Raw genomic sequence first — 22,392 nt, forward strand, 5'->3', positions numbered from 1 at the left:
CTCCTGTGGTTTCAGCCCAGGTAAGCCAGTGCAAGCAGCCTTGCAACAACAAGGTGTGTCAATACACGTGTTGGCGTTAACATATAATCAATTAAATGAACAAGTAAATTACTTCTTACTGTCAACTGTTGTTTAAAATCAGACAGATTGATTAATTTGTTAGTTGGGTGAAATAAACCTGGAAACGTACATAGACAGAAGGAAGGATTTGGGTGGAGTAACCCTTGTCATGGCAGACATACGGTCCTCCGGCCGCCAGGGGGAGACGGCGCTGAGCAGGAAGTCCTCAGACAGCAGGCTCCGGTCCTCCGGTGTCCGTTCCTGCTGCCTGCTGTAGCCTAGTTCCTGTCGGTGTCGGAGGCTGCACATCGAGGACCGCAGTAGGACCATTGTTTTTTTCTCATTAACTAATTTTACCGAGTTTCACGAGACGTGAGCGTTAAAGTTTATCTTATTTTATTGACCCAGCTAGGCTACATGTTGAGTACTAGTGTGTTGTGAGTTAGTGGGAAGGATTTGTTGATCTTTATGAACATAACTTGATAGATTTTTCCTGGTGACACTTGATAAATACTCAAACTGTAGTGTGTGTGTGTGTGTGTGTGTGTGTGTGTGTGTGTGTGTGTGTGTGTGTGTGTGTGTGTGTGTGTGTGTGTTCAGGTTTCTGTTACCAAATCATAATTAGAACATGGTCAACTTGGATGTCGTGCTCCCCATCTGAATTCTGACTTATATTATGAGGTTGATAGAGGGCAGTATTATAGCCTACTTGAGTTACCCTGGCGGGGGCCAAGCATGTCATGTTAAACAGTTTGACTCACATCCAACTGATAAGTCAAAAGTAAGACTGAATTAACACCACAGAACAGTCTAACTGGCCCCTGACCTCAGATCTATTTCATATCAGCTCTAAATCTTCGCTTTGACCAATCAGATTCTCTTTCTTTCTTCAGATGCACATAACAATACAGGAGGGCGGGCACTTCCCCCATCTGACAGCCTGCAAAGACTGCTGCAGGAAGTTCCACTGTCCGTTCTGTCGCCCATCTGTGTTCCGCCCGACAAAGCTGTGCAAGGTTAGATTCCACTTAGAAAGCCACTTCAAACGAGCCATTCCCCACGAAGGTAATGTTTTCTACTTCTACTTCTCAGGAAGTTCAAACAGAGTCATGTTTAAAAAGCATGACAGACAGCATCTGCTTTGACTCTATGTTGTTGTGTTTTAGGGTACACCATTCACAGATGTGGGCTAGGCTGTCGACCACAGTGGCACTACCACTGCATCTACTGCCCGTCAATGCTAGGCCGCAAACCAGACTTCATCAGACATCTGTCTTACTGCAAGAACAGGCACCCTGCTCTACCTTCCATCACCCAAACCCCAGTCACCACCACCACCACCATCCCAGCTCCAACCTTCCCACGTGTGCAGCCTGTAATCCAAAGAAAATGTCCCATATGCAAGCTTGTGTTGAACAGGAAAAATATAAAGCGACACATTGAAAGGATACACACAGATAAACCAAGGGTCACAATGGCAAATCCCCACCCACAGAGTGAATGTATAGACACAGTCCACGAATCTTTCAGTACTTCCAGTTCTCCTGTGCATGTGCAAAATAAAGACTGTGGGGAGAATCAGCGTGTTTCCTGTGAATCCACAGAGTGCCAGGACAACATGCAGTCAACAAGCGGCAGTGGACTGGAAGAGAATAAGTGCAAACGCTTGAAACCCATAAAATACTTCAGATCAGATGCTTCGTATCCTGAACTGCAGGAACGAACACTCACTGAGATGGTCGACTGCATGTGGTTTGGAGAGGATAAAAAGAAGATCTGCCTTGAGTGGCAAAAGCTTTCCCTGGGCAGCAACACACCTCTGTCAATGCAGTACAACACTAAAGACCCCCAGTCAAAGAGATACATATCAGTATACGACCCCACTGTCTCCCATCACAGTAAACTGGGAAGAGTCATGGTGTCATACGACACTAAAAATAAGCTGTGGCACTGTCCCTGTACAAACATGAAGAAATTATGTCCACACAAATGTATCGCCAAATGGCACCTGTTTCAGACCCAGTGTGAGCTGTTCAGAGAGGACATGAGTCCAGTAACATCCACAGGAGACAGTGACAGTGAGGCCGGTCTGTCCGATGCACCACACCCCCTGAAGGACGACCAAAATCTGAGACTCATGGTCCAGTATATTCTGGAGTATAAAAGACTCCCTGATGTTCTGCCCGATCACCTGCGACTGCCGTCTGCTTGTAAACAGTACCCACGGCACCTGGTTCCAGAGGAGAGGGTGTGCCGGCTCTGTCCAGGTGAGGTTTTCCTCAGCGACCCGGTCCTCGTCACACAGAAGGCCAAGATCCTCACCACCTCATGCATTGTTCAAGGTAGGTACTCAATCTGCTGATCTTTTGCTCTGTTAAGCTATTGATAGTTTACTACAGTCAAATGTGTTGATTTCAGATGTCTCCACCTACTGTAAATCCTGCCGTCAATGTGGAAACCAGTACCGGTACCAAGAGTGGAGAGACGGTGTCCACAACTTCAATGACCACTTACTCCTCGATCTCCCTCTGTGTGTGACCATCAGGAACCTGTTAAAGGTAACTTCATATCCACCTGGAGTTAAATATGTTAAAGATTTTTTTTTAAATTATTACTACAGTGCATTACATTGTTACACCACAGTAGCCTATATATATTTTTTATTCCACTGTGCCAGCAACAGATGGAGCCAGATGTTGTTTTCTATAATGCAATTCTTAAGCTACTGTATATGTAATTCTTTGACATAGATACTTTCCAGGTCAAAGGTCAAAGTTAGTGTGACAGGAAGTGACTGGAGCTGGTCTGAGTGCAGGGGGAGGTGACTCTGGTCTGTTTCTCTCTCAGGTCCACACTGCTGTGAACAGAGTGGTGGAGTATTTGGAGTTGAGCACAGGGGAAGAGTTCCCCTCAGCTGATACACTTATTCCTGCTTACCTCCACTTTGAGGCTCTAACGGACCACGACCACCAGGATTCCTGTGAATTGATGGAGAGAATCGCACAAGGATTTGTATCCAGCAGTGCAGGACAAGATTAATCCATCTCAAATAGATGTTATTGGAACGGTTGGAGTGTTTGGGAGTTTATAGGTAGAGTGTGGGTTGGACTCTAGTGGATCATTAACCACCTGATAACACCTGATCCAAGGAAATTTATCTTCAGTGTGTGAAACTGTGTAAATATATGAAAATATGAACATTCTTTCTGGCTGTTTCAGAAGTTAAACTGTTATTCACCAATAAACATTACAATACCAGTGTCTATTTACAGGTCTTTGCAGTGTTCTTGTGTAAATATTAACTTCCTAAATTTAAGTTATGGCTTTTGTGTTTTAAATGTTTATTGTTGAATCTCATGTGGACTGCTGAGATGTTTTAAAGTTGCCATGATTCATATTTAGTTCAGCATGTTTTTCACACATAAAAACTGGTCTGAATCTCTCATCTCCTCTGACTTCCGGTCTTGAGCACGGCCCACCACCTGCTGGTTCCAGGTGAAAAGTTGAGAGCATCAAGATGGTCCTTTGTAAATGTAGAAAATTTGATTTGCCCATAGATGTCACGCTAGATCTTTTTGATAAATTGGTTTCACCAGTCATGTTGTATGCGTGCGAAGTTTGGGGGTATGGTAAAATCGACTTATTAGAAAAACTGCACCTTAAATTTCTCAAATTTGTTTTAAAAGTCAAAACAACAACTTGTAATAATATGGTTTATGGAGAGCTGGGGAGGTACCCACTTTGTGTTTCAGTTAAAAAAAGAATCATTGGTTATTGGGGAAAACTAATAGAAGGTAAAGAAAGTAAACTGAGCAAAATAATGTATAACTGTCTATTTAGTCTGTATAACTCAGGTGCATTTAAGTCACCATGGATCCTGCAGGTTAAGCAGATATTGGATGAGTGTGGGTTGTCATATATTTGGCTCTCTCAAAGATGTGTTAATTCTGACTGGCTGAAGCTAACTGTCGAACAGAGACTGAAAGATCAGTTCCAGCAGACATGGAGAAGTGAACTTGGCAGTATGACATCATGTGACATCTATATTGAGTTTAAACAAGAGTTTAAGTTAGAAAAGTATTTATTGTGTTCAAACCAAAAGTACAGACAGGCTATCTGCCACTTTAGAGTAAACAACACCAGAATACCAAAAGTCATTGGAAGGTACAAAGGATTGGATAGAAGTCGGAGGTTATGTGATTTATGTAAAGGCGGCCAGATTGGTGATGAGTTCCATGTTTTGTTTGAATGCAAGAACACATGTATTGTATATCTAAGAGAAAAATACCTCCCTAAATACTATGTTTGTCGCCCATCTATGTTTAAACTAATTTTGTTATTACAGTCTGATAAAAGAAAAGTTATTTATAAGCTAGGTGCTTTTCTGAAATGTGTTCTTCCTCTGTTTAAGTGATTTTGCTCTGTCCTGGTCAGAGATGTATGTACAAAGCATGTACAGCCTCCGCTGCCTCTTGCTATGTCTGATTATTTGTACTGTTTTACTGTTTGTGCTCCATACCACTTGCGTGGTCGTGAGAAATAAATAAAGTAAAGTAAAGTAAAGTAAAGAGGAGGAAACATCAGAGCGACTCTGCTACATGTCAGACCCAGACTCAGAGGAGGAGTGTTGAGACCAGCAAAGGCATCATCAATTAGAACAGTTTGTTTTTAGTAGAGTTGGCAGCTTTTTAATGCTACTAGAATCTTGCTAGTATTGTTTGCATCTTCCAGACTACTAGTGGAGATACAATAGTATCTAAAGGGAACAAGTAAGTATCAGGTTAAGTTAGTGGAGTATATAATAAAAATAAAAGTATAAGCAGTAAAGTATAAGCAGTAATAAATGAACATAAGTGCAGAGTTTGGATACATCAAAAACTGAATCAAACATTTTATTGATCCCCAGGGTGAAATCAGGTTGAGTTACACTTGCTGTATCCTTAAAGATTAGAGAATATAAAGTGGGTTGAACAGATAAAACTCATTACATAAGAGGCTATCGTCTTTAAAGCTTTGGAATTTCTGCAATACTTAAGTGTGTCCAGATATGGCTTACAATAAGAAATGAAGACAGAAAAGTTGTGTTTTTGTTTTGTAAATTTGCTGGAGATAAGGTTGATAATTAACAACTTCTTTGTAGGTATTTCCTTATCAAAAAGATCAAATAAAGTAAATAAAAGTATTCAATTGTGATTTTAAAAAGTGTATCTAATTTTCTGTTTAAAATAAAGGCTGAGGTCACACTAGAGGGTTTGACTGAAGGGACAATCCCAATAAGCTACAGAATAGATTTTAAAGTTCTGCTCCTGGTTTACAAATCACTGAATGGTTTAGGTCCAGAATACATGCTCAGAGTTCAGACCAGACATGGTGAAGCAGCATTTAGCTGTTATGCTGCTCACAAGTGGAACAAACTACCAGCAGAAACTGTGAGCACTTTTAAATCCAGGTTAAAAACATTTCTCTTTTCATGTGCTTATAGCTGAGAACTTTAAACTTATCTATTTTTTTTTTCTTTTACTTTTATTTGCTCTTGCTTTTAACTCTGTTTTTAGTGTTTTGTTTGTTTTTATTCTTTTTTTAATGTTTTGTCTTTATGTAAAGATGCCTTGCCTTGCCTTGCCTAAAGATGACATCTGTATGGTGAAAGGGACAAAGAGGTTCAACATGTAACTTGTACTTTACAATAACTGAGTTAACTGGATAACATCTGTGCAATATTTTCAGAGATACCTCTTGTACCTTATTTGAGACACACACAAAAAAGAATCCTAGGTAATAATCATACTTTTTCACAGTAATTTCAAAATATAAATTGTTGCAGACTAATACAGAAGCAGGTTTACTAATTATGTCCCTTTGGTTTAATTCCCTTATACAATTATAATTAGTTTTATCACACAAAAGGGGATATGAGTTCCCAATATTCAAGTCTGTTTGAATAATTTGGAAGGTAAAGGTTGGTGAGGGGTTGTAGAGGATAACAAGAGTTTTAAAAGTCATCTTGATCTCAGCTTGTCTCGGTTTGTAAATAAAGTTGCGTTTGACGTCAGCGGAAGTAAACGCCGGTTGCTGGGTTGTTCAGTTGCTAAGCTGCAGCTGAAGAGCGACCGGACTGTTGTCAACAAGTTGTCCTGGGCGGCTGAGACGGATTAACTGCAGACAGTTCAATGTTTAAACATTAACCTCTCCGTTCAGATGGTGAACTGCGGCAGACTGACGGAGGTAACCCGACGGCAGCGGCTCAGACACACCGGTAGCTGTACTTAGCCCGCAGTGCTAACGTTAACCGACTGTAAGATCGGTCAACGTTAGCTCACGTTACCGTTCAACGGATGTAACACCGAGTGCACGGACCGGGGCGTCCCGCCGGCTGCTCCTCAGATTCGTTGACCTGTTGTGTGTGAAATGTCGAGTGATTAATTAAGTGCGTGGAGTTTGTTAATCAGCTTTTAACTCCTAGCATCAAGCTAGCAGCTTCATGAAGCAGCCTCACCTGTCTCTCCACCGACAATCTCTCTGTCACATTTAATGTCTTCACGGGTCTATTTAATCCACAGTATTTAAACAGATTACAGTCTCAATGTCAAATTTATTACCAACATTAGCCCTGCCACCGCTAATTTCAACAACCCTGTAATAAATCAGGTTATAAAGTTCAGTTTCCCCTCATTCAGACAGGTGAAGGTTCACCTGTAACTAGTTGTGCTGATGTTGAACCGTGTTGTGTTGTTACGACAGGTGTTTCTATTAATTATTAGGTTGTTGGTGGTGTCACTGGTTCAGGTGAGATGGTCAAATTATTAAAATACTTTCAGTGTAAACTACAGCTCTCAGTAAAAGCTACAGGTGAAACCCAGCAGGCATATCACACACAGAACTGATAACTGTATGTCTGCATGGAGTCAATAGAAAATAGAAGAACATAATGATACAATATATTATGTAGTATGTGTTAGCATTGTTCAAAGATCAATATGAAGTGATGCGTATGTGAATTCTGGTTCAGGGGTTAGGATCCGAGAGAGAGCACAGAAGAGACAATAACAGCATCGTCGGTGTTCATCATAAAGACTGAGGCTGCTGCCGAAAAGCGGCTTGTCAAACTGATTTTAAAAAATGTTGTGAAACTCTGTTGGAGCATCAGTGACTCTGACGTGGACAGTAAACGAGTATGCATGTCCTTGCAGGTGGAGGTGAGTCTGCAGAATAAACTAGAAGCTGATGTCGGTCCTCAGTGATCCGGACTGAATTCATGAGTTAACCTGAGGAACGTCTGGTTGTTCAAACGAAGCAGCAGTGTGCGGTTGTGACCAGCATGGCCGCCGCCAACACCACCAAGATCTCATGGCGACTGCGTGAGTATAAACTTTATGTGGTAACGTACGTCCTTATTGAAGATTGACAACCAGAGTTTCTGGTTTGACTGCACCACTTTGAAACACAGCTGCACTGACACACCCATACATATTTTTTTTCAAGTTATATAGTTATCAACTCGTCTGATTATTTTGCACATAGGTGCACGTTTTTACTACCATTAAATATGAGGGGGGCTCCAATCTGCCCCCTATATAGGACAGAACGGTGGAGTTGCCATCGGACTGCCTCTCTTCTTCTAAACAAGTTTCTCATGTGTTGCTGTACAGAGGAGTTCGAGGCTCATTCAAGCAGCGTCTCTTGTTTGGCTCTGGGGAAAAGCTCCGGCCGCCTGCTGGCCACAGGAGGAGAAGACTGCAGGGTGAACATCTGGGCTGTGAGCAAGGCCAACTGCATCATGGTGAGACACCCTGATCACAGATGGACAGATCTGATGGAGCTGTGTTGAGCTCCAGGGTTTACAAGCTGAACATGTAGTGAAAGGTTAACTGTGAGTGTATGTGTGTGTGTGTGTTGTCTCTCAGAGTCTGACTGGTCACAAGAACCCAGTGGAGTGTGTCCAGTTCAACATGTCGGAGGAGCAGGTTGTTGCTGGTTCACAGTCTGGATCCATACGTGTCTGGGACCTGGAGGCTGCCAAGAGTGAGACTCAATTTGTTCTATCTGTGTTTGTGTGTGAGAGAGGAATGTATGAATTTAATGAGAAAATCAAATAGCATCACAAAGCAGCATCTCATCTACACACACTACACACTACAAACACCAGGTGTGATGGCGCAGCAGATCTTCATGTGGCTCTATATTGTTTTCATATGATAATTATGAAACTAAATGATAATCAAACACATTCATTCTCATTCCTCATTCGAACAACTTAAATTCATTGTTTCTCGAGTCAAAGGAGAATCACTTCTATGGTGAATCTCCGCCTGAAAGGGGAACAGATTCACACACCTGCTCCACAACTGCAGAACAAATCTCTGATGGTCAGATAAACAGATTTGTTTTTCAGTTATTCAGTAAACCGAGACATTTACACCTGACCAGCTGACTCCAGGTGAGTCTGTCAGTAAGTGCTGCTGCTAATTGCTGTTTCCTTTTCTGCAGTTCTAAGGACTCTGATGGGACACAAAGCCAACATCACTAGTCTGGGCTTCCATCCATTTGGAGACTTCCTAGCCTCGAGCTCCCTGGACACAAACATCAAGGTGTGTGTGTTTGTTTGTGTGTTTTTATGTTTGTGTGTGTAATTTACATTCATGGATTTTCTTTCTTTCTTTCTTTCTTTCTGCTTTCATATGATCGTGGTGAATCTGTGTCAGCTGTGGGACGTACGGAGGAAAGGTTATGTGTTCAGGTATAAGGTAAGAAGTGTGCGTGTCCGTGTGTGTGGAGCTGAGGTTTTTCACATCAGTGTGAAGCTGACTGTGGTTGTGTTGCGTTCAGGGTCACACACAGGCCGTCAGGAGTCTGGCCTTCAGTCCTGATGGAAAGTGGTTAGCTTCAGCCAGTGATGACTGCACCGTCAAGGTAAGACCGCTGAGGAGTGAGACGTTCAGCTGTCTAAGAGGGAATCGAACCTCCGTCATCTCTTTGTCTTGTCTCTCAGCTGTGGGACCTGACCCAGGGGAAAACCATCACAGAGTTCAAATCTCACTCTGCAGCCGTCAACATTGTCCAGTTCCACCCCAACGAGTACCTGCTGGCATCAGGCAGTTCTGACAGGTACCACCCCTCCATCAGTTACCACCCAGTCACATCTACACACAGTTGTTAGCTGCTGTTCAGACCACACACTGCTCACTCTACCCCCACAACAGCCTGCCACCTCACACCTGATGTGTGCTGACGGGTGCAATACCAGTCAGTACCTGTCCCCACCTGTGGTCCAGTCTCAGTTCAGAGTTTAGTTGCAGCTAATTTAGCGGCATTATCTTTACTGTTTGCTCCAACAATGCTCTACTGAGCTGATTGGCCCTAACAGCTTTGCTGATACTGATACAATTTCAAATTGACTGATCAGTTATTGATTGTTTGCTCTAAATATTTCCCTCTACCCCCTTAAGGCCTTTGCACACTGAGTCCGTTTTTGTCGTCCGAAATTGCCGCACGTCAAAAAATAAATTCGACCTCATGTTGTGTCGATCATATTTACACACCGAGCCCGAAACTTTCGTCCGTCATAAAATTTTTTGGAACAGGTTCGATTTAATGCCTTTTTCGCATCCGTGAAAAGTCTTTTGACCAATCACATCAGAGTTTCGAGGCTGGACAGAGAGAAAGAAGGGAGGGTGTGGATGGGGGATCACCGCTGAGTGTGTCTGTGTGTGCGTGCGCCAGCCGCTGTTCACCGCTGAGTGTGTGTGTGTGTCTGTGTGTGTGCCAGCCGCTGTTCAGGATCATGGAAATTGTCCGTCTTCTGTTTAATGTGTGAGCTAATAATCAATAGGCTATCTATCAAACTGGACCACTGACATCCTAAAATAAACTGTTGAAGTGATCATGATAGTTCCGCTGCTCATTTACAAGCAGGCAGATTGGCTCCTCTCAGGATGGACACAATATTTGCATTTTTCTCTTTCATTTCTCAACAAGTGAGAGAACCACAAAGTGCATCACTGCGTGACGATTTTGTCTCCCTCTCCGAAATTTGGAACACAAAATAAAAACGCATGCGAATAAAACGCAACGGACTCAGTGTGCAAGGAGCCTGCGCGTAACGTTTTTTGTCGGATGACGGATACGAAAAACGCATGCGAAAAAAACGGACTCAGTGTGCAAAGACCTTTACTCATGTGTTATTACAGCTCAAAGTTTTCCTCCTTGTTTTATCAGGATTTGGTGTGTCACTCCGACATTGTGTCTATGTGATGCTGATGCTGTGTTTCAAGTGTTGACAAGTTGTTGTGTTGATGTGAGGTTTGTGTCTCTGTCTTTAGAAGCATCAAACTCTGGGACCTGGAGAAGTTCACCATGATCGGCTCGTTGGAAGGAGACACGACTCCAGTCAGGTGAGTGGAGCAGGTCGGGCTGCCCGCTGCTGGAGTGTGACCCCTGAGCCCTGACTCTGATGTCTCACCTCTCTTTTCAGGTGTTTATTTTTCAGTCCTGACGGGGGCTGCCTGTACAGTGGGGCCACTGACTCTCTGAGGGTCTTCGGCTGGGAGCCTGACCGCTGCTTCGATGTGGTGCCAGTGGGCTGGGGGAAGGTTTCTGACCTCGCCATCTGCAACCAGCAGCTGGTGTGTAGCTCCGCCCACAGAAAGTCTCACCTTCTCCAGCCTGAATTTCAAACATCATATCAAGTCTCTCTCCTCTGCTGTCAGATCGGCGTGTCTCACCAGCTCTCCAGCGTCTCGTCCTATGTGGTTGACCTCAAGCGAGTGAAGAAGAGCGGCGGCTCTGTGATCCAGGGAATCATCCAGGACAACCAGCCGCTTACGGAGCCCAGAGACCCCAGAGGAGCTGCCCTGAGGAGGAACTATGAGAGACCCACCACCACCTGCAGCTCACAGAGGTAACCACACACCCACATGCAGCGCACACAGGTGGGACACATGGGCCGCGAAAGCACCTCACATGTTGTGATGTCATCAGGGTGAAGCAGAGGTCAGACGCTGATAGGCGGAGCCCTGAAGGTGAGAGGCGGAGCCCCAGTGAGGACGAAGCAGATGAGAAACTGTCGTCAGCTGAGATCCACAACGCTGAAGACTACAAGGAGATCTTTCAACCCAAGAATGCCATCTGTAGGTTGACCATCATATCATACATCATACCTCATCACACCTGCTGACACCTGTTTATCTGTGCTTACAAATCCATTTAATTTAGTTGCATTTAATCATATTTTCAGTTTCAGTTAAAAGTTTTGTCACATTTTTAATTTTTCAGTTGTTCTGAATTGCTTCGTCAGCAATTTGTTTCTCTCCTACAGCTAGAACTCCTCCCAAGATCTCAGAGCCGTTCCCAGCTCCTCCAGAAGACGGTGAGTCTTTCTTCAACTTCATCACTGTCATGTCACTATCACAGCGCCAGCTTCTTGTTGAGTTGTTGTTGTGTTGTTCACTTGTTTTTTGTTTGCTTGTCATTGTGTTTGCTTAGAGACCATATTAGCCACTGGCCACCAACTGAAGGACCTGGTTTCTCTGTTTCCTGACAAGCAGCAGGTCAGTGAAGGCAGCAGCTCAGTGCTTAAGTCCTGTGACCGGACGTGTTTGCTGTTTGTTGAACAAGGTTTGTTGTTTTGAAGCCTCCTCCTATGGCCTCCTCCACTCCGATCCAGAGGGTGGAGCCAACAGTGGTCTCCTGTGTAAAGCGCCCCACCCCCTCAGCCGTGGGTCCATCACCTTCTGAGCTTCCTACGTTCCAGCCACCTGCCCCTCACCCCCCCGTCACCACGGCAAAGCCTAAACCACAACCCAGAGTCATCCTGAGCACCAGAAATGAACCCATCGGTCTGAATGTGGCCGACTTCCTGCCTGTGAGACACACACACTCTCATATGAACCCTGACCTGTATATGTCATCAGGTTTAACACAAAGTTCTTGTTGCTTTGTCAGTTGTTTGTTGAGTTTATATAAAATAGTTATTGTTATTGCAAGACTGACTCCTCGTTCTTTCATCCTCAGTCATCTCCCAACAGTCGACCTGGAGTTTTGAGTGACGAGGAGGCTCTCACCCAGATCAAGAAAGGTCACGACACAATGTGCGTGATGCTTAGCAGCCGCCACAAGAACCTGGAGACGGTCCGATCTGTGTGGGCGAGAGAGGACGTCAAGGTGAGCAGGGGTTGCGCCAGGGTGATAGTGGATGACCTCCATTACGTTCTGGAGCTATCACCTTACTCATGGACTTCATTCTCCTCCTTACTTCTTGTCTGCAGAGTGCCCTGGATACAGCTGTCTCCATGAATGACCTGTCCATCGTCGTGGACATCCTCAACATCATCAACCTTCAGCCGTGAGACACACGCACACACACACAGAGTTTGTGTGTCGTTTGCATGAAAACAGTTATGACCGGTTTTGAATAAAGTTTAAAATTTAAGTTAAGTAATTGACATCTCTCTTGTTTCAGATCACTATGGAAACTAGACCTGTGCACGTCGATTCTTCCTCAGATTGACAAACTGCTGCAGAGTAAATATGAGAGGTGAGACATGACAGTAGATCAGGACTGATTACTGGTACGATTAGATTCTCCTCCATCAGCTGATTGAGTTCGTTTTTAACAGGACACAAAGAGAGTTAGAGGCCGGTCTGAATCTATAATCTATAAAAAATATTCAGTTGATAGTCACAAGACGAGGAGAAGCTGAAAACATCTGTCTATCAGCTGATTGATTGAAGTCTGATTAACTGAACGTGACTTGATCAATATACTGTACAATGCTTGAATGTGTTGGTATGTGTGTGTGTGTGTGTGTCTGTGTGTGTCTGTGTGTGTGTGTGTGTCTCAGCTACATGCAGACTGGCTGCACATCTCTGAAACTTATAATGAAACATTTCTGGATGTTGATCTCGGACACGTTGAAGGCGTCACCTTGTGTCGGAGTCGACATCACACGAGAGGAGCGGTGAGATGCTGCACTGCACTCGACCTCACTTTACTGATTAGACACTACTGTGTTAATTGTAAACATCTACAGCATCAGCAGCATACACTGAACTGATCTGAACCTGCTCACATAAAGTTTGAACAGTGAATGTCTCCTGTTCACACCTGTTTGTTACACGTGATGGATGTTGTATGTATTTAAACAGATGAGTTAACAAGTCTAGATGAATCTGTCACAATCACATTTCCTGTTACACAGAAACTAGACAAACTTATTGACAGCTGTACATTTCCATGACGACCCTGATGATGCTTGGTGTTTTTGGCCACAGACACCAAAAGTGCAGAGCGTGCTGTAAGCAGCTGAAGAACCTCAGCAACATTGTGAAGAATAAGGCAGCGCAGGTTGGTCGCCACGGCAGCGCCTTCAAAGAGCTGCAGCTGCTCATGGCTCCTCTAGATGATGCCCTCTGACCTCGGATCAGCTGATCTGATACGGACGCCTCCATCTCAGTGGTGTGGAAAAGAAACGTGTTGAAGACAGTGTTATTCAAAGATGGAGCCAGGTGCCTAGCTTAGCGTAAAGACTGTAAACAGCTGCTAGCCTAGCTATGTCCAGAAGTAGCTCAACTAGCTCTTACCAGGCTCTATGCTAAGCTAAGCTAATCAGCTGCAGCTTCATATTTAGTATCCAGACTTGAGAGTGGTACAAACCGCTGCAGAGACAAAGGACCAATCATAGCAGAGCTTAAGTGTTGAGGAGGACCAATCAGAGCAGAGCTTTTCAATCAAGACATGTTGAGAGGAGACAATGTCGTTTTGTGCCTGAACAGGACCTCAGGTTGATGTTGATTCATTTGACTTTTCTGATCATAATGATCATTTTAGATCAGATGATCAGTTGATCAGGTGATCGGACACCTGAGGCCAGAACGAGTACTTAGTTGAGATTATCAACACTTTTAGTTCTTCACACTGAGGATGATCCAGTGTTTCACTCTTTTCTACTTAGATCCACTATTTTAAATGTAATGTTCATATTGGTTATTTAAATAAAGTTAAAACGAATGGTGAAAATGTGTCATTCTTTTTCTATGTCCAAAAAAACCTTTCACTTCCTGCACAGTTTGGACAAGTTTCATTATAAATCATCAGTTGTTCAGTATTTCTGTCTCCATCAAGAATCTGATAAGAAACTTCTTTTAAATCATAACTTAAATGGAGTTTCATTTTTGATGTGGAGCTCTGTGTGTGCGTGCGGAGGGTGATAGAGACTGTACATGACATCAGTAGATACACTCAGGTGATCCACTGCTGAGCTGTGCTGCTGTGAGTGTGGTCGTGTGGAAAATTGTGTCTTGTTTTAAAACATCACAGAAACAATCCAACTTGTGTTTACATGTTCACTTCACGTAAAAGATTTCTAGCTTTTCTTCCTGTGAAATCAGCTCTTTGCTGGACAACTGTATTCCTATGCACTGTCAGTGGTTGAAAAATAAAGGAAATGAAGGAAAGACTGTTTTTATTCCATGTGTCACTGTCAATGTTGAAAGGAGTTGTTGTTTGTTAGTGTTGCTATTGCTACCATTAGACTCCATTACATTCAGCAGCTGACTGTGTGCTGAGCTTCAGAGGTTACAACGCATTGGTGCAGCCAGGACAGCCCTGGCTGGTTAACATGCTAACTACTGTCGGGGTCATCCCTATGTTCCCTGGGTCCTACAGTATGTTCCCCACTGTGTCCGGACCGGGGAACATAGAACCCTATTTTCGAAAAAGGGTCCTATGTTCCCCGCTTTTCCCCAAAAGGACCCGGGGAACATGCAATTTTTGTACCCATACCTGGAAGTTGAGTAAGTAGAGAGAGTCCATCGACCGGCAATAGCAGGGAACATAAGACCCTTTTTCAGAAAAAGGGTCCTATGTTCCCTAGTATGTATTGTGACCAGGGAACATTTTTGGGAAAAACGGGGAACATAGGTACGCTCCCCTTCAATCACAGACAAGTAAGGATGGACAGCACTTTCAATATGCAGTCTTTATGCTAAGCTAAGCCAACCACAACCGTATTGATTGTGTGTAAATATATATAGTATATGTTCATACAGCGCATTCAGATGTTTCATAGAGTCAAGATGAGTTTCTTTGTTTTGAGTGTTTATTAAAAAGGGAAATACAAAAAAACAGCCTGTAGAACTCTACAGAGCAGACGAAGCAGGCAGACACAAACACAGCAGCTCAGTTCTAAGCATCCATGTTACTAAAACTACAACTAACAGGTCACGACCTCCAGCTCTGCACCGGGTCCACAGCTAAAGATCTGTTCAGTTTGAGGTCGAAGGTCACCTGTGGTTTCCTACAGAGGTGACAAGACGGCAGCGGGATCACGCTGAGAATAAACAGTTGAGAGAGAAGTGAAGAAGAAGATTTTCTGTTTTGAAGGCAGACGAAGGTTCGTCTACTGCATGAAAAAAGAAAAACACATCCACAGGAAAAACAATCATACAGGTGACCATTAACTTGTATTGCTCACGTCCTATTGGACAGCTCAGTATCAGTGGAGTACCCTGATTGGATAAAGGAAGATCATGAGGACACAGATTCAGCCTCAAGAAGATTCAATACGGGGTTCTTTCTCTCAGATTTTTGGGTTGAACCTCAAATGTCTCACGCGGCCTTGTCCTCGCCAAAAAGAAAGAAAAGTCTAAAAACAGGTTTAAAGCAGGTCAAACATAAATATGTCACCATGTTATGTTTATATATTATAATCAACCACATCTGGAGTCGTGGGTTAGAAAATCATCTAGAAATTTAAAGTGCAACGTTACAAAGAAACAACAAAAGAAAATACTGTGATTGGAGCGTATACTGATCTCTTGGGGGAGGGAGGGGGTGTTAGTGAGGGAGTCAGGTTAGCTCAGGTAGGCGGAGCTTGTCGGGTTTCTGATGCATCTCATCAGAGTCACTAGAGTCCATCATCACAGCAAGAAAACAGACGTCAGAGTTGGCGGCCATGTTCTCTGCTCAACGAGACGAGTTAGTCGTCTGCTCCATAAAGTTCCCATTAGTCTTTGCTCCTCTCGGTTCACCAGCTGGCAGGGGGTTTGTGTGTGAAGCACCGACAGGATGGAGGCGGAGACGGTGAGATCCTCAGGGTGTTGGCTGACACCCTGCAGTCGGAGCTCGATGTCCCTCAGGCCGTGAGCTTCAGTCGTCCTGCAGGGAAAAGTCATGTGACCCATCAGTCAGAGTCATGCGACCCATCAGTCAGAGTCATGCGACCCATCAGTCAGACCATGTCCACATTGCTCAGGATAAATGTGAAAACATGTTTTCTCCTACAGCTGGTCCAAAACCAATTTATTCTGTCTAAATTATTCTAAATAAAAATATTCTAAGTGTCAATAAATTATTTCCTGTTATCTTAAGACAATCATATAAACGTATATCATCTCTGAGGATCCTCCATATTTGAAGAAAAGGGCTTATCTTACGTCCTACCCCCCCACCTCCGTGCCCCTCCTCATCTGTCTGAGAAATGTCATCCTGACTTTCCTCCTCTTCACACTTCAGCACCTCTTTGAGTGCAGAAAGCAAAAACTCTTGTTAATGTTAACGTATTTCCCTGAATGCCCCACGGGATGTGACCTGTCACTACAGATACAACAATGTTTTCAGATTTATGAGCGTAGACATGGAAGATATCCCACACTCGGCTCATCAGCAGGACGCCCAGCCAACCACAGAGCAGCAGAGAGGAGGAGGGAGGGGTGGGGTCCATACACACACACACGCACACACACACACACACACACACACACTCCCTTTGAAGATACAAGGAAAAGACTTTAGTGGATTAATTAATTGTCTGGTTAGAACACGAAGCTGAACAGATGGACAAACACAAACACACAAACACACACACACAAACACACCTGATAATCATTTAATCAGTTTCATCTGCGTCCCTGTGTGCTATAAAACTATTGTGCTACATAATTAACGTTACCATTAGCACCTGTTTAGTGACCAGTCATAACAACAGCTTCAGTTGTGTTTACAGAGGAGGTGACCACAGTGACTCGGTATCGGAAAGTGATGTAGACAACTATCAAAGGGCAAGGCTAGCTGGTTAGCATTCTTACGTCAGTAAAAAAACGTGAAGTGACAGGAGAGTTTACATTGGTGAGTAAAGTGGAGTTTGATGGTAAACTTAACACCAACATTCAGACTGGTCAGTAAACAGGTGCTGATGCTAACGTTAGCTATGGATATCAAAACTTACTGCTACAAAACAAAAACGTCGAATGCTTCATTAGCTACACTGATCCAGTGTAAATGTCTCTACTCTACTACATTTTGAATAAATAAAGTTGCTTTTCTTCCTTGTTGTTGTTCAGTCTAGGGCTAACACTGCCTCAGGTGTTTGTGCTAAACTAAGCTACGCTAGGCCAAACACACAGATGAAACTGAAACAAACACTCAGTAAAATGTGCAACTGCTCCTGAATGCGTCGTTTCTTTGTGAACTTTGTGAACTGAGCTTTGATCAGAGCCGGTCTTGAACAGGCAACACAGCACAGCCCGCTGCGCACAGGGGGCTTTGCTCACGGCTCTGCAGGCGCACATATGGAAGCAGGTGGAGCTCCGTGGTTACAGGTGAGGCGTGTTACATGGTGGGAGGGGGGAGGGGGAGGGCACCATGCCATGCCGAGCACTTCCATGCCAAGCTATCCACCAATCAGCATATATCCCAACCTACCTGCCCACCATCCCCGACCAATGGGCTGGCTCTGTCTACCTGTCTGTCTGTAAACCAACCAATCAGACCACAGAATGAGGACACAGCAGAGGAAGAGGAGGAGGCGGCGGCGCAGAGCGATGGAAGAACTGCTGGGAAAAATCCTCCGTCTCCACCACAGTTCACACATGTGGGGTCAACTATTACTTTACCTGCTGTGGTACATTTCCCAGAATGCTTTGTGGCAGCCTCCAGAACATAAGTTTACATCGAGAGACTTTTACTTTGAAAGTTGAGCATCTAGTTTAAATCATAACTGATGAATTACTTCTATTTTACCAGGCTCTAAAATGTTTTACTTGATTTTGCATTTTACAGATGAAGCAACTTATTGTTAAATCAAGAAAAAAAAAATAGATTATAGTCACAATGTAGCAACTGAATTGACTGATTGTGTGTAATTAGGAGGGATTGATTTCTGATTAGTCAATTGATTAGCCTATTAATAATCCTCCTTTCTTAGTTCTTGTGTGTATGTCTGAGTGTGTGTCTGTGTGTCTGTGTACCTGTGGACAGCTGAGACTGGGACCTCCGGCGGGTGCTGCTGGGAGTCCTGGAGGCTGAAGAGAGGGTGGAGCCGGCGCTGCTGGCCCGAGAGATGGGGAGAGGGACGGGGGTCACAGGGGGCGAGTCCAGCTGAGGAAAAGGTTAAACTGTGTTAGAATAATGTGATAATTTTATATCATTTTGTCTTTGAATTTCACTTTAGTTTTTCTATTATTATTATTATTATTAAGTTGTAGTAATAAATGCAAAAGCAAATATTTAGCTTTTATTTGTAAACAACATCAGAAAACACTTTTATTGTCTTACTTTCCTGAGTTTAAATTAAACACAAAGTACATGTGTTACCTCAACACTATCATGTGTGGGCGAGGACGATGTGGACGAGTTCTCGTGTCTCCTTGTTGACGAGGACGAGACGCTCAGCTCGACACTGCGAACGCGCTGAGCGAACTTCAGCGAACAAACCGACTCACTCATGTTGCTAGGCAACGGAGACACCTGAACACAAGACAAAGTCGCTTTCGTCACATGATGACCAAACTGCCTGACAATTAACAAAGACATGGACCCTGTGACCTGGTCCCACCTGCACCATCATCAGGGTCTTGCTGTCGCCGTTCAGAGAGTCCTGCAGGAGGTAGGTGAGTCGTGAGTTCCTGAACGGGACGTGGGCGTGTTTGCTCCTCAGGGCGTTGATGACATCACCGAGAGCTGACAGAGACTTGTTGATGCACTGAGCCTCTCTGAGCCGACTGCCCTCTGCCCCCGACTTACCGATCCTCTCCGAGCCTGCCAGGTCCACCAGGTTCAGTTTACCTGGACCAGAACAAGGGTCAGGTTAGAGGGGCGTGTAAGTGTGTGTGTGTGTGTATTTGGGTGTGCACATGGGGGGGGTGTGGAAAAACATGTGCTAAAGTGCCTCCTGGGAGCCAAAACGCACATTAAAATGCCCTCTTGGAAGCCAAAACCGTGCTAAAGTGCCCTCATGGGGGCCAAAACGTGTGCTAAAGTGCCCTCTAGGAGCCAAAACGTGTGCTTAAGTGCCCTCTTCAGTGGCAAGGACGTGCTATATGTGCCCCTTTTTTTCCCTTTTCGCCCCTGCCCTTCAAAAAGTCTGTGCACGCCATCTATGTGTGGATGTGAGTGTGTACCTTGTGTGCGATTTCCAGTAGCAGAGTTGAACCCAGACACGGTGATGATGAGCAGAGCATGAGAACGAGAGCTGTGTTCGTTCAGGTTGGTGCAGGCTGTGGCCCTGTTCATGTGACCGAGCTCAAACACCTGAGGACAAAGTCACTTAAATTAAATGCATATCTATGCTAATAATTCATCAGTGGCTGTTAGATTTTCATACATGATTACGTTCTTTTCCCACATATTTCATGAGACCTGTAAATAAACTTGTGATTGAATGAGTCTCATTGACCTGAAACCATCTCCTTTTCTTAAGCTCTCACCCTGTTGATGTCCTCAGGGCTCTGCACGGTGAACTCGGTCAGTCCGGGGACGTAGAGCTGTCCGCTGCCATCAGGGTTCATCTTGATGTCCAGTTTGTCGGTTGGATTCTCCCCCAGCAGGTTCCTGATGGACAACACACCTGCAGATTAACTCCTCCCCCAACACTGTCTGTCCAATCACAGCTCAGCAACAGAAACTAGTCCCATCAAGAGTGATCACACGGTCTCAGTCTGAGATAACTGAGTGTAGTCATAGTTATTTAACTTGTTGATTAATATTGCTGCTAACGTTAGCAGGTCCGCTAACGGTGCCCTGTGACCTCATCGTCCAAACACAACCACAACCAGTGAAACCAAAAAAGACGTTGACAAGAAGATGTCAAAGTGCTGCTTCTTCACATTAAAACATCGACAACATCATACAACACTAGGTTCACTTTGACTTTAGACTTGATGTAGCTGTTCTTTCTTAATCGGTATCCCTGTAAAATAACAGTGTCAGGAAGTGTGTGTATGTCTGACGTCACAAAAACGTCAGACATAAAATTGATTATTTATCTTTATATAAGAGAGCGAGAGAGAGAGAAAGTGTGTGTGTTTCATGGCTGAAGGTTGATGATGTTGAGGATGTCCTGAGTTTACACATAATCTGACCCTTTAATCTGACTCAATTTCTCAGAGCTCTGGACCTTTCTGCCAAAAACTTTGACCCAGCGTCCAGATGTTTATGCTCTCACAGGCTTTACACAACTGTGCTCTTACACAACAGCTGGACAGATGCAGATGTTGAAAAACTGATGATCCACCTTTACATAACTGTCCTGAATACCTCTGACACAGCAGATACATGGAGGGACACAAAATCTGCATCTCCACAACACCTGCATCATTACTTCTCATGTTCAGACTCCTCACCGACTATTAAACGCACCAGTCACACGTTCCTTCGTCACCGCAGAAACGCACACAGTCCTGCTGCTCCTCACCACAGCAGATGGATTAATGAGTGAGCCACTGCTGTAAATAGTCCCTCTCAATCAAGTAAACCAAGTAAAATCAAGATCTTTATCCAAGCTGTTTTTAGATATTTAGAGAACCAGTCGGCTCATAGCTGAGACAGAGGACAGGAAGTGAATGACAAGACAGATGTGGGAAAATTCCACATTTATATTGTATCTAATTATTTTATTAAATAAAGTTTCATCCACAAAGGCCTGATGTGCTCACTTGAGAGGAAATACATCCCCTGTTTTTTCTTTCTTCACTATTAGTCTACCTAAATAATCTTTTTCAAATGTGATAGTAGATAGATAGTCCAATTTGTCTTTATTTTAATAGGACAGTGAAGAGCGATGGGAAGGTCAGGGAGAGAGGGGAGCGATGGAGCAAAAGGCAGCAGATCGAATTCACACTCGCTTAAGCTGCAGTTAGGATTAAACCTACATGGTATCTGCTGTACCAGGTGAACCACCAGGGCTCAGATGCCTTGGGCCTATATTTTGTTCTGCATTAACATTTTGTCTCTGATCAGTTCTCTCACCGCAGCGTCTCGTTGTAGATCTCCACCATGCTGACGGTGATCCTGTAGTCCCAGTCTGGAGCCTTCTCAGTCACCTCGGAGAACAGCAGCCGCAGAGCTCGCTGGTTGATGCCGGGGTCATTGGGCACTCCCTGACGCATATAGAGAGTCATCATCATCACCATCATCATCATCGTTTCTGAGACAACAGTAATAACCAGCGGGTGGACCATCCTCCTCCTACCTCCATGGTGTAGGTTTTCCCGGAGCCCGTCTGTCCGTAGGCAAAGATGCAGACGTTAAAGCCGTCAATACAGGAAGTGACGAGAGACTGCACTTCCTGGAACACCTGGCAGACCAATCAGAGAAGACGACAGGTGAGACAGAGAGCCACCACTGTCCCTGTTACCTGTAGATAATCTAGATCAATGCACGTAGCTCAGGTGACAGTGCAGGCAGCATCATCATCATCACCATCCACTGAATCTGCTGTTACCTGGAAATTCACCTCTGACCTCACCTGTCAGTCACTTAAAAGGTTGAATATGGAGAATGCTTATAAAAAATAATACATCCACGGGGCATTTAGAAAGTATTACTTTTCCATAAAAAAATATATTTAGTCTGAATTAAATAATTTTGACGGGTTTGACAATGCCTTCCCGTTTTCATTGTACCAGCCAGTAGCCAGCACTTCTCTGCTGTTTTGCTAAGCCTCCTCCCGGTCATGTGCATTTGTTTTCAACAAAGCCTTTTATAATCAAACGGTGGATCAATGGATTATCATATACATATAATGATGTGTGTATTTGTGTAGTCTTATCTGTCATAAACAAGAGATTATGGTTTACAGGGCGCATTTGTGTCACAAGAGAGCTGTGACACCAGGTCAGAGGCTCTGATCAGCAGGTTTGGTTTTCAGCCACGATGTGGAAGGAGCCTCCACTCTCCCTGTAACAAGTTACAAGTAATTTATGTAACATCACAATTACTCTGAAGCTGTTTATTGAAGGTAACATGAAGGTAAATATCCTGCGTAGTTCTTCTCTGTTCTACTCATGGATGTATTTTATAATGGATCCATGGTCATACTCTGATCAGAGCGGTGTAGT

At 44.0% G+C, this 22,392-nt stretch overlaps 3 protein-coding genes across 14 annotated transcripts in view; 2 read left to right on the forward strand and 1 right to left on the reverse strand.

The window, feature by feature from the left end:
- The first annotated feature begins 369 nt into the window (after window positions 1-369).
- LOC146990071 (uncharacterized) lies at window positions 370-3,313 on the forward strand. Its single transcript, XM_085773129.1, has 5 exons — window positions 370-380; window positions 954-1,076; window positions 1,227-2,402; window positions 2,479-2,618; window positions 2,908-3,313. Exons 3-5 carry the CDS (start codon window positions 1,298-1,300, stop codon window positions 3,097-3,099), a joined length of 1,437 nt encoding a protein of 478 aa, XP_085629255.1. The 5' UTR covers window positions 370-380; window positions 954-1,076; window positions 1,227-1,297; the 3' UTR covers window positions 3,100-3,313.
- Window positions 3,314-6,127: 2,814 nt separating this feature from the next.
- Window positions 6,128-14,074, forward strand: katnb1 (katanin p80 (WD repeat containing) subunit B 1). 2 transcript variants are annotated; one of them, XM_085768341.1, is made up of 20 exons: window positions 6,128-6,316; window positions 7,251-7,418; window positions 7,710-7,840; window positions 7,965-8,082; window positions 8,548-8,648; window positions 8,763-8,804; window positions 8,887-8,970; window positions 9,050-9,165; window positions 10,380-10,451; window positions 10,532-10,682; window positions 10,767-10,957; window positions 11,038-11,186; window positions 11,375-11,425; window positions 11,542-11,606; window positions 11,690-11,920; window positions 12,070-12,219; window positions 12,324-12,400; window positions 12,518-12,592; window positions 12,900-13,016; window positions 13,330-14,074. In XM_085768341.1, exons 2-20 carry the CDS (start codon window positions 7,379-7,381, stop codon window positions 13,469-13,471), a joined length of 2,103 nt encoding a protein of 700 aa, XP_085624467.1. In that variant the 5' UTR covers window positions 6,128-6,316; window positions 7,251-7,378; the 3' UTR covers window positions 13,472-14,074. The 2 variants fall into 2 exon arrangements, with proteins under 2 accessions (XP_085624467.1, XP_085624459.1); XM_085768333.1 differs by having other exon boundaries at window positions 6,128-6,285.
- Window positions 14,075-15,137: 1,063 nt separating this feature from the next.
- kifc3 (kinesin family member C3) overlaps window positions 15,138-22,392 on the reverse strand; it is a 41,713-nt gene continuing 34,458 nt past the window's right edge. For 6 of the 11 annotated variants that reach the window (XM_085768435.1, XM_085768353.1, XM_085768372.1 and 3 more), the window contains 9 exons: window positions 21,525-21,629; window positions 21,302-21,432; window positions 19,762-19,885; window positions 19,456-19,585; window positions 18,891-19,120; window positions 18,650-18,802; window positions 18,304-18,433; window positions 17,759-17,805; window positions 15,138-16,213 (listed from right to left, as the gene is read on the reverse strand). In XM_085768435.1, coding sequence (XP_085624561.1) covers window positions 16,205-16,213; window positions 17,759-17,805; window positions 18,304-18,433; window positions 18,650-18,802; window positions 18,891-19,120; window positions 19,456-19,585; window positions 19,762-19,885; window positions 21,302-21,432; window positions 21,525-21,629 — 1,059 coding nt within the window. In that variant the 3' untranslated portion in view covers window positions 15,138-16,204. The remainder of the gene's footprint in view (window positions 16,214-17,758; window positions 17,806-18,303; window positions 18,434-18,649; window positions 18,803-18,890; window positions 19,121-19,455; window positions 19,586-19,761; window positions 19,886-21,301; window positions 21,433-21,524; window positions 21,630-22,392) is intronic. The other 5 variants (XM_085768443.1, XM_085768405.1, XM_085768362.1 and 2 more) reach the window with 1 other exon arrangement.

Source organism: Trachurus japonicus, chromosome 3 (assembly GCF_045865225.1).
Source record: "Trachurus japonicus isolate A0001 chromosome 3, Traja_1.0".
Classification (NCBI taxonomy): Eukaryota; Metazoa; Chordata; class Actinopteri; order Carangiformes; family Carangidae; genus Trachurus; species Trachurus japonicus.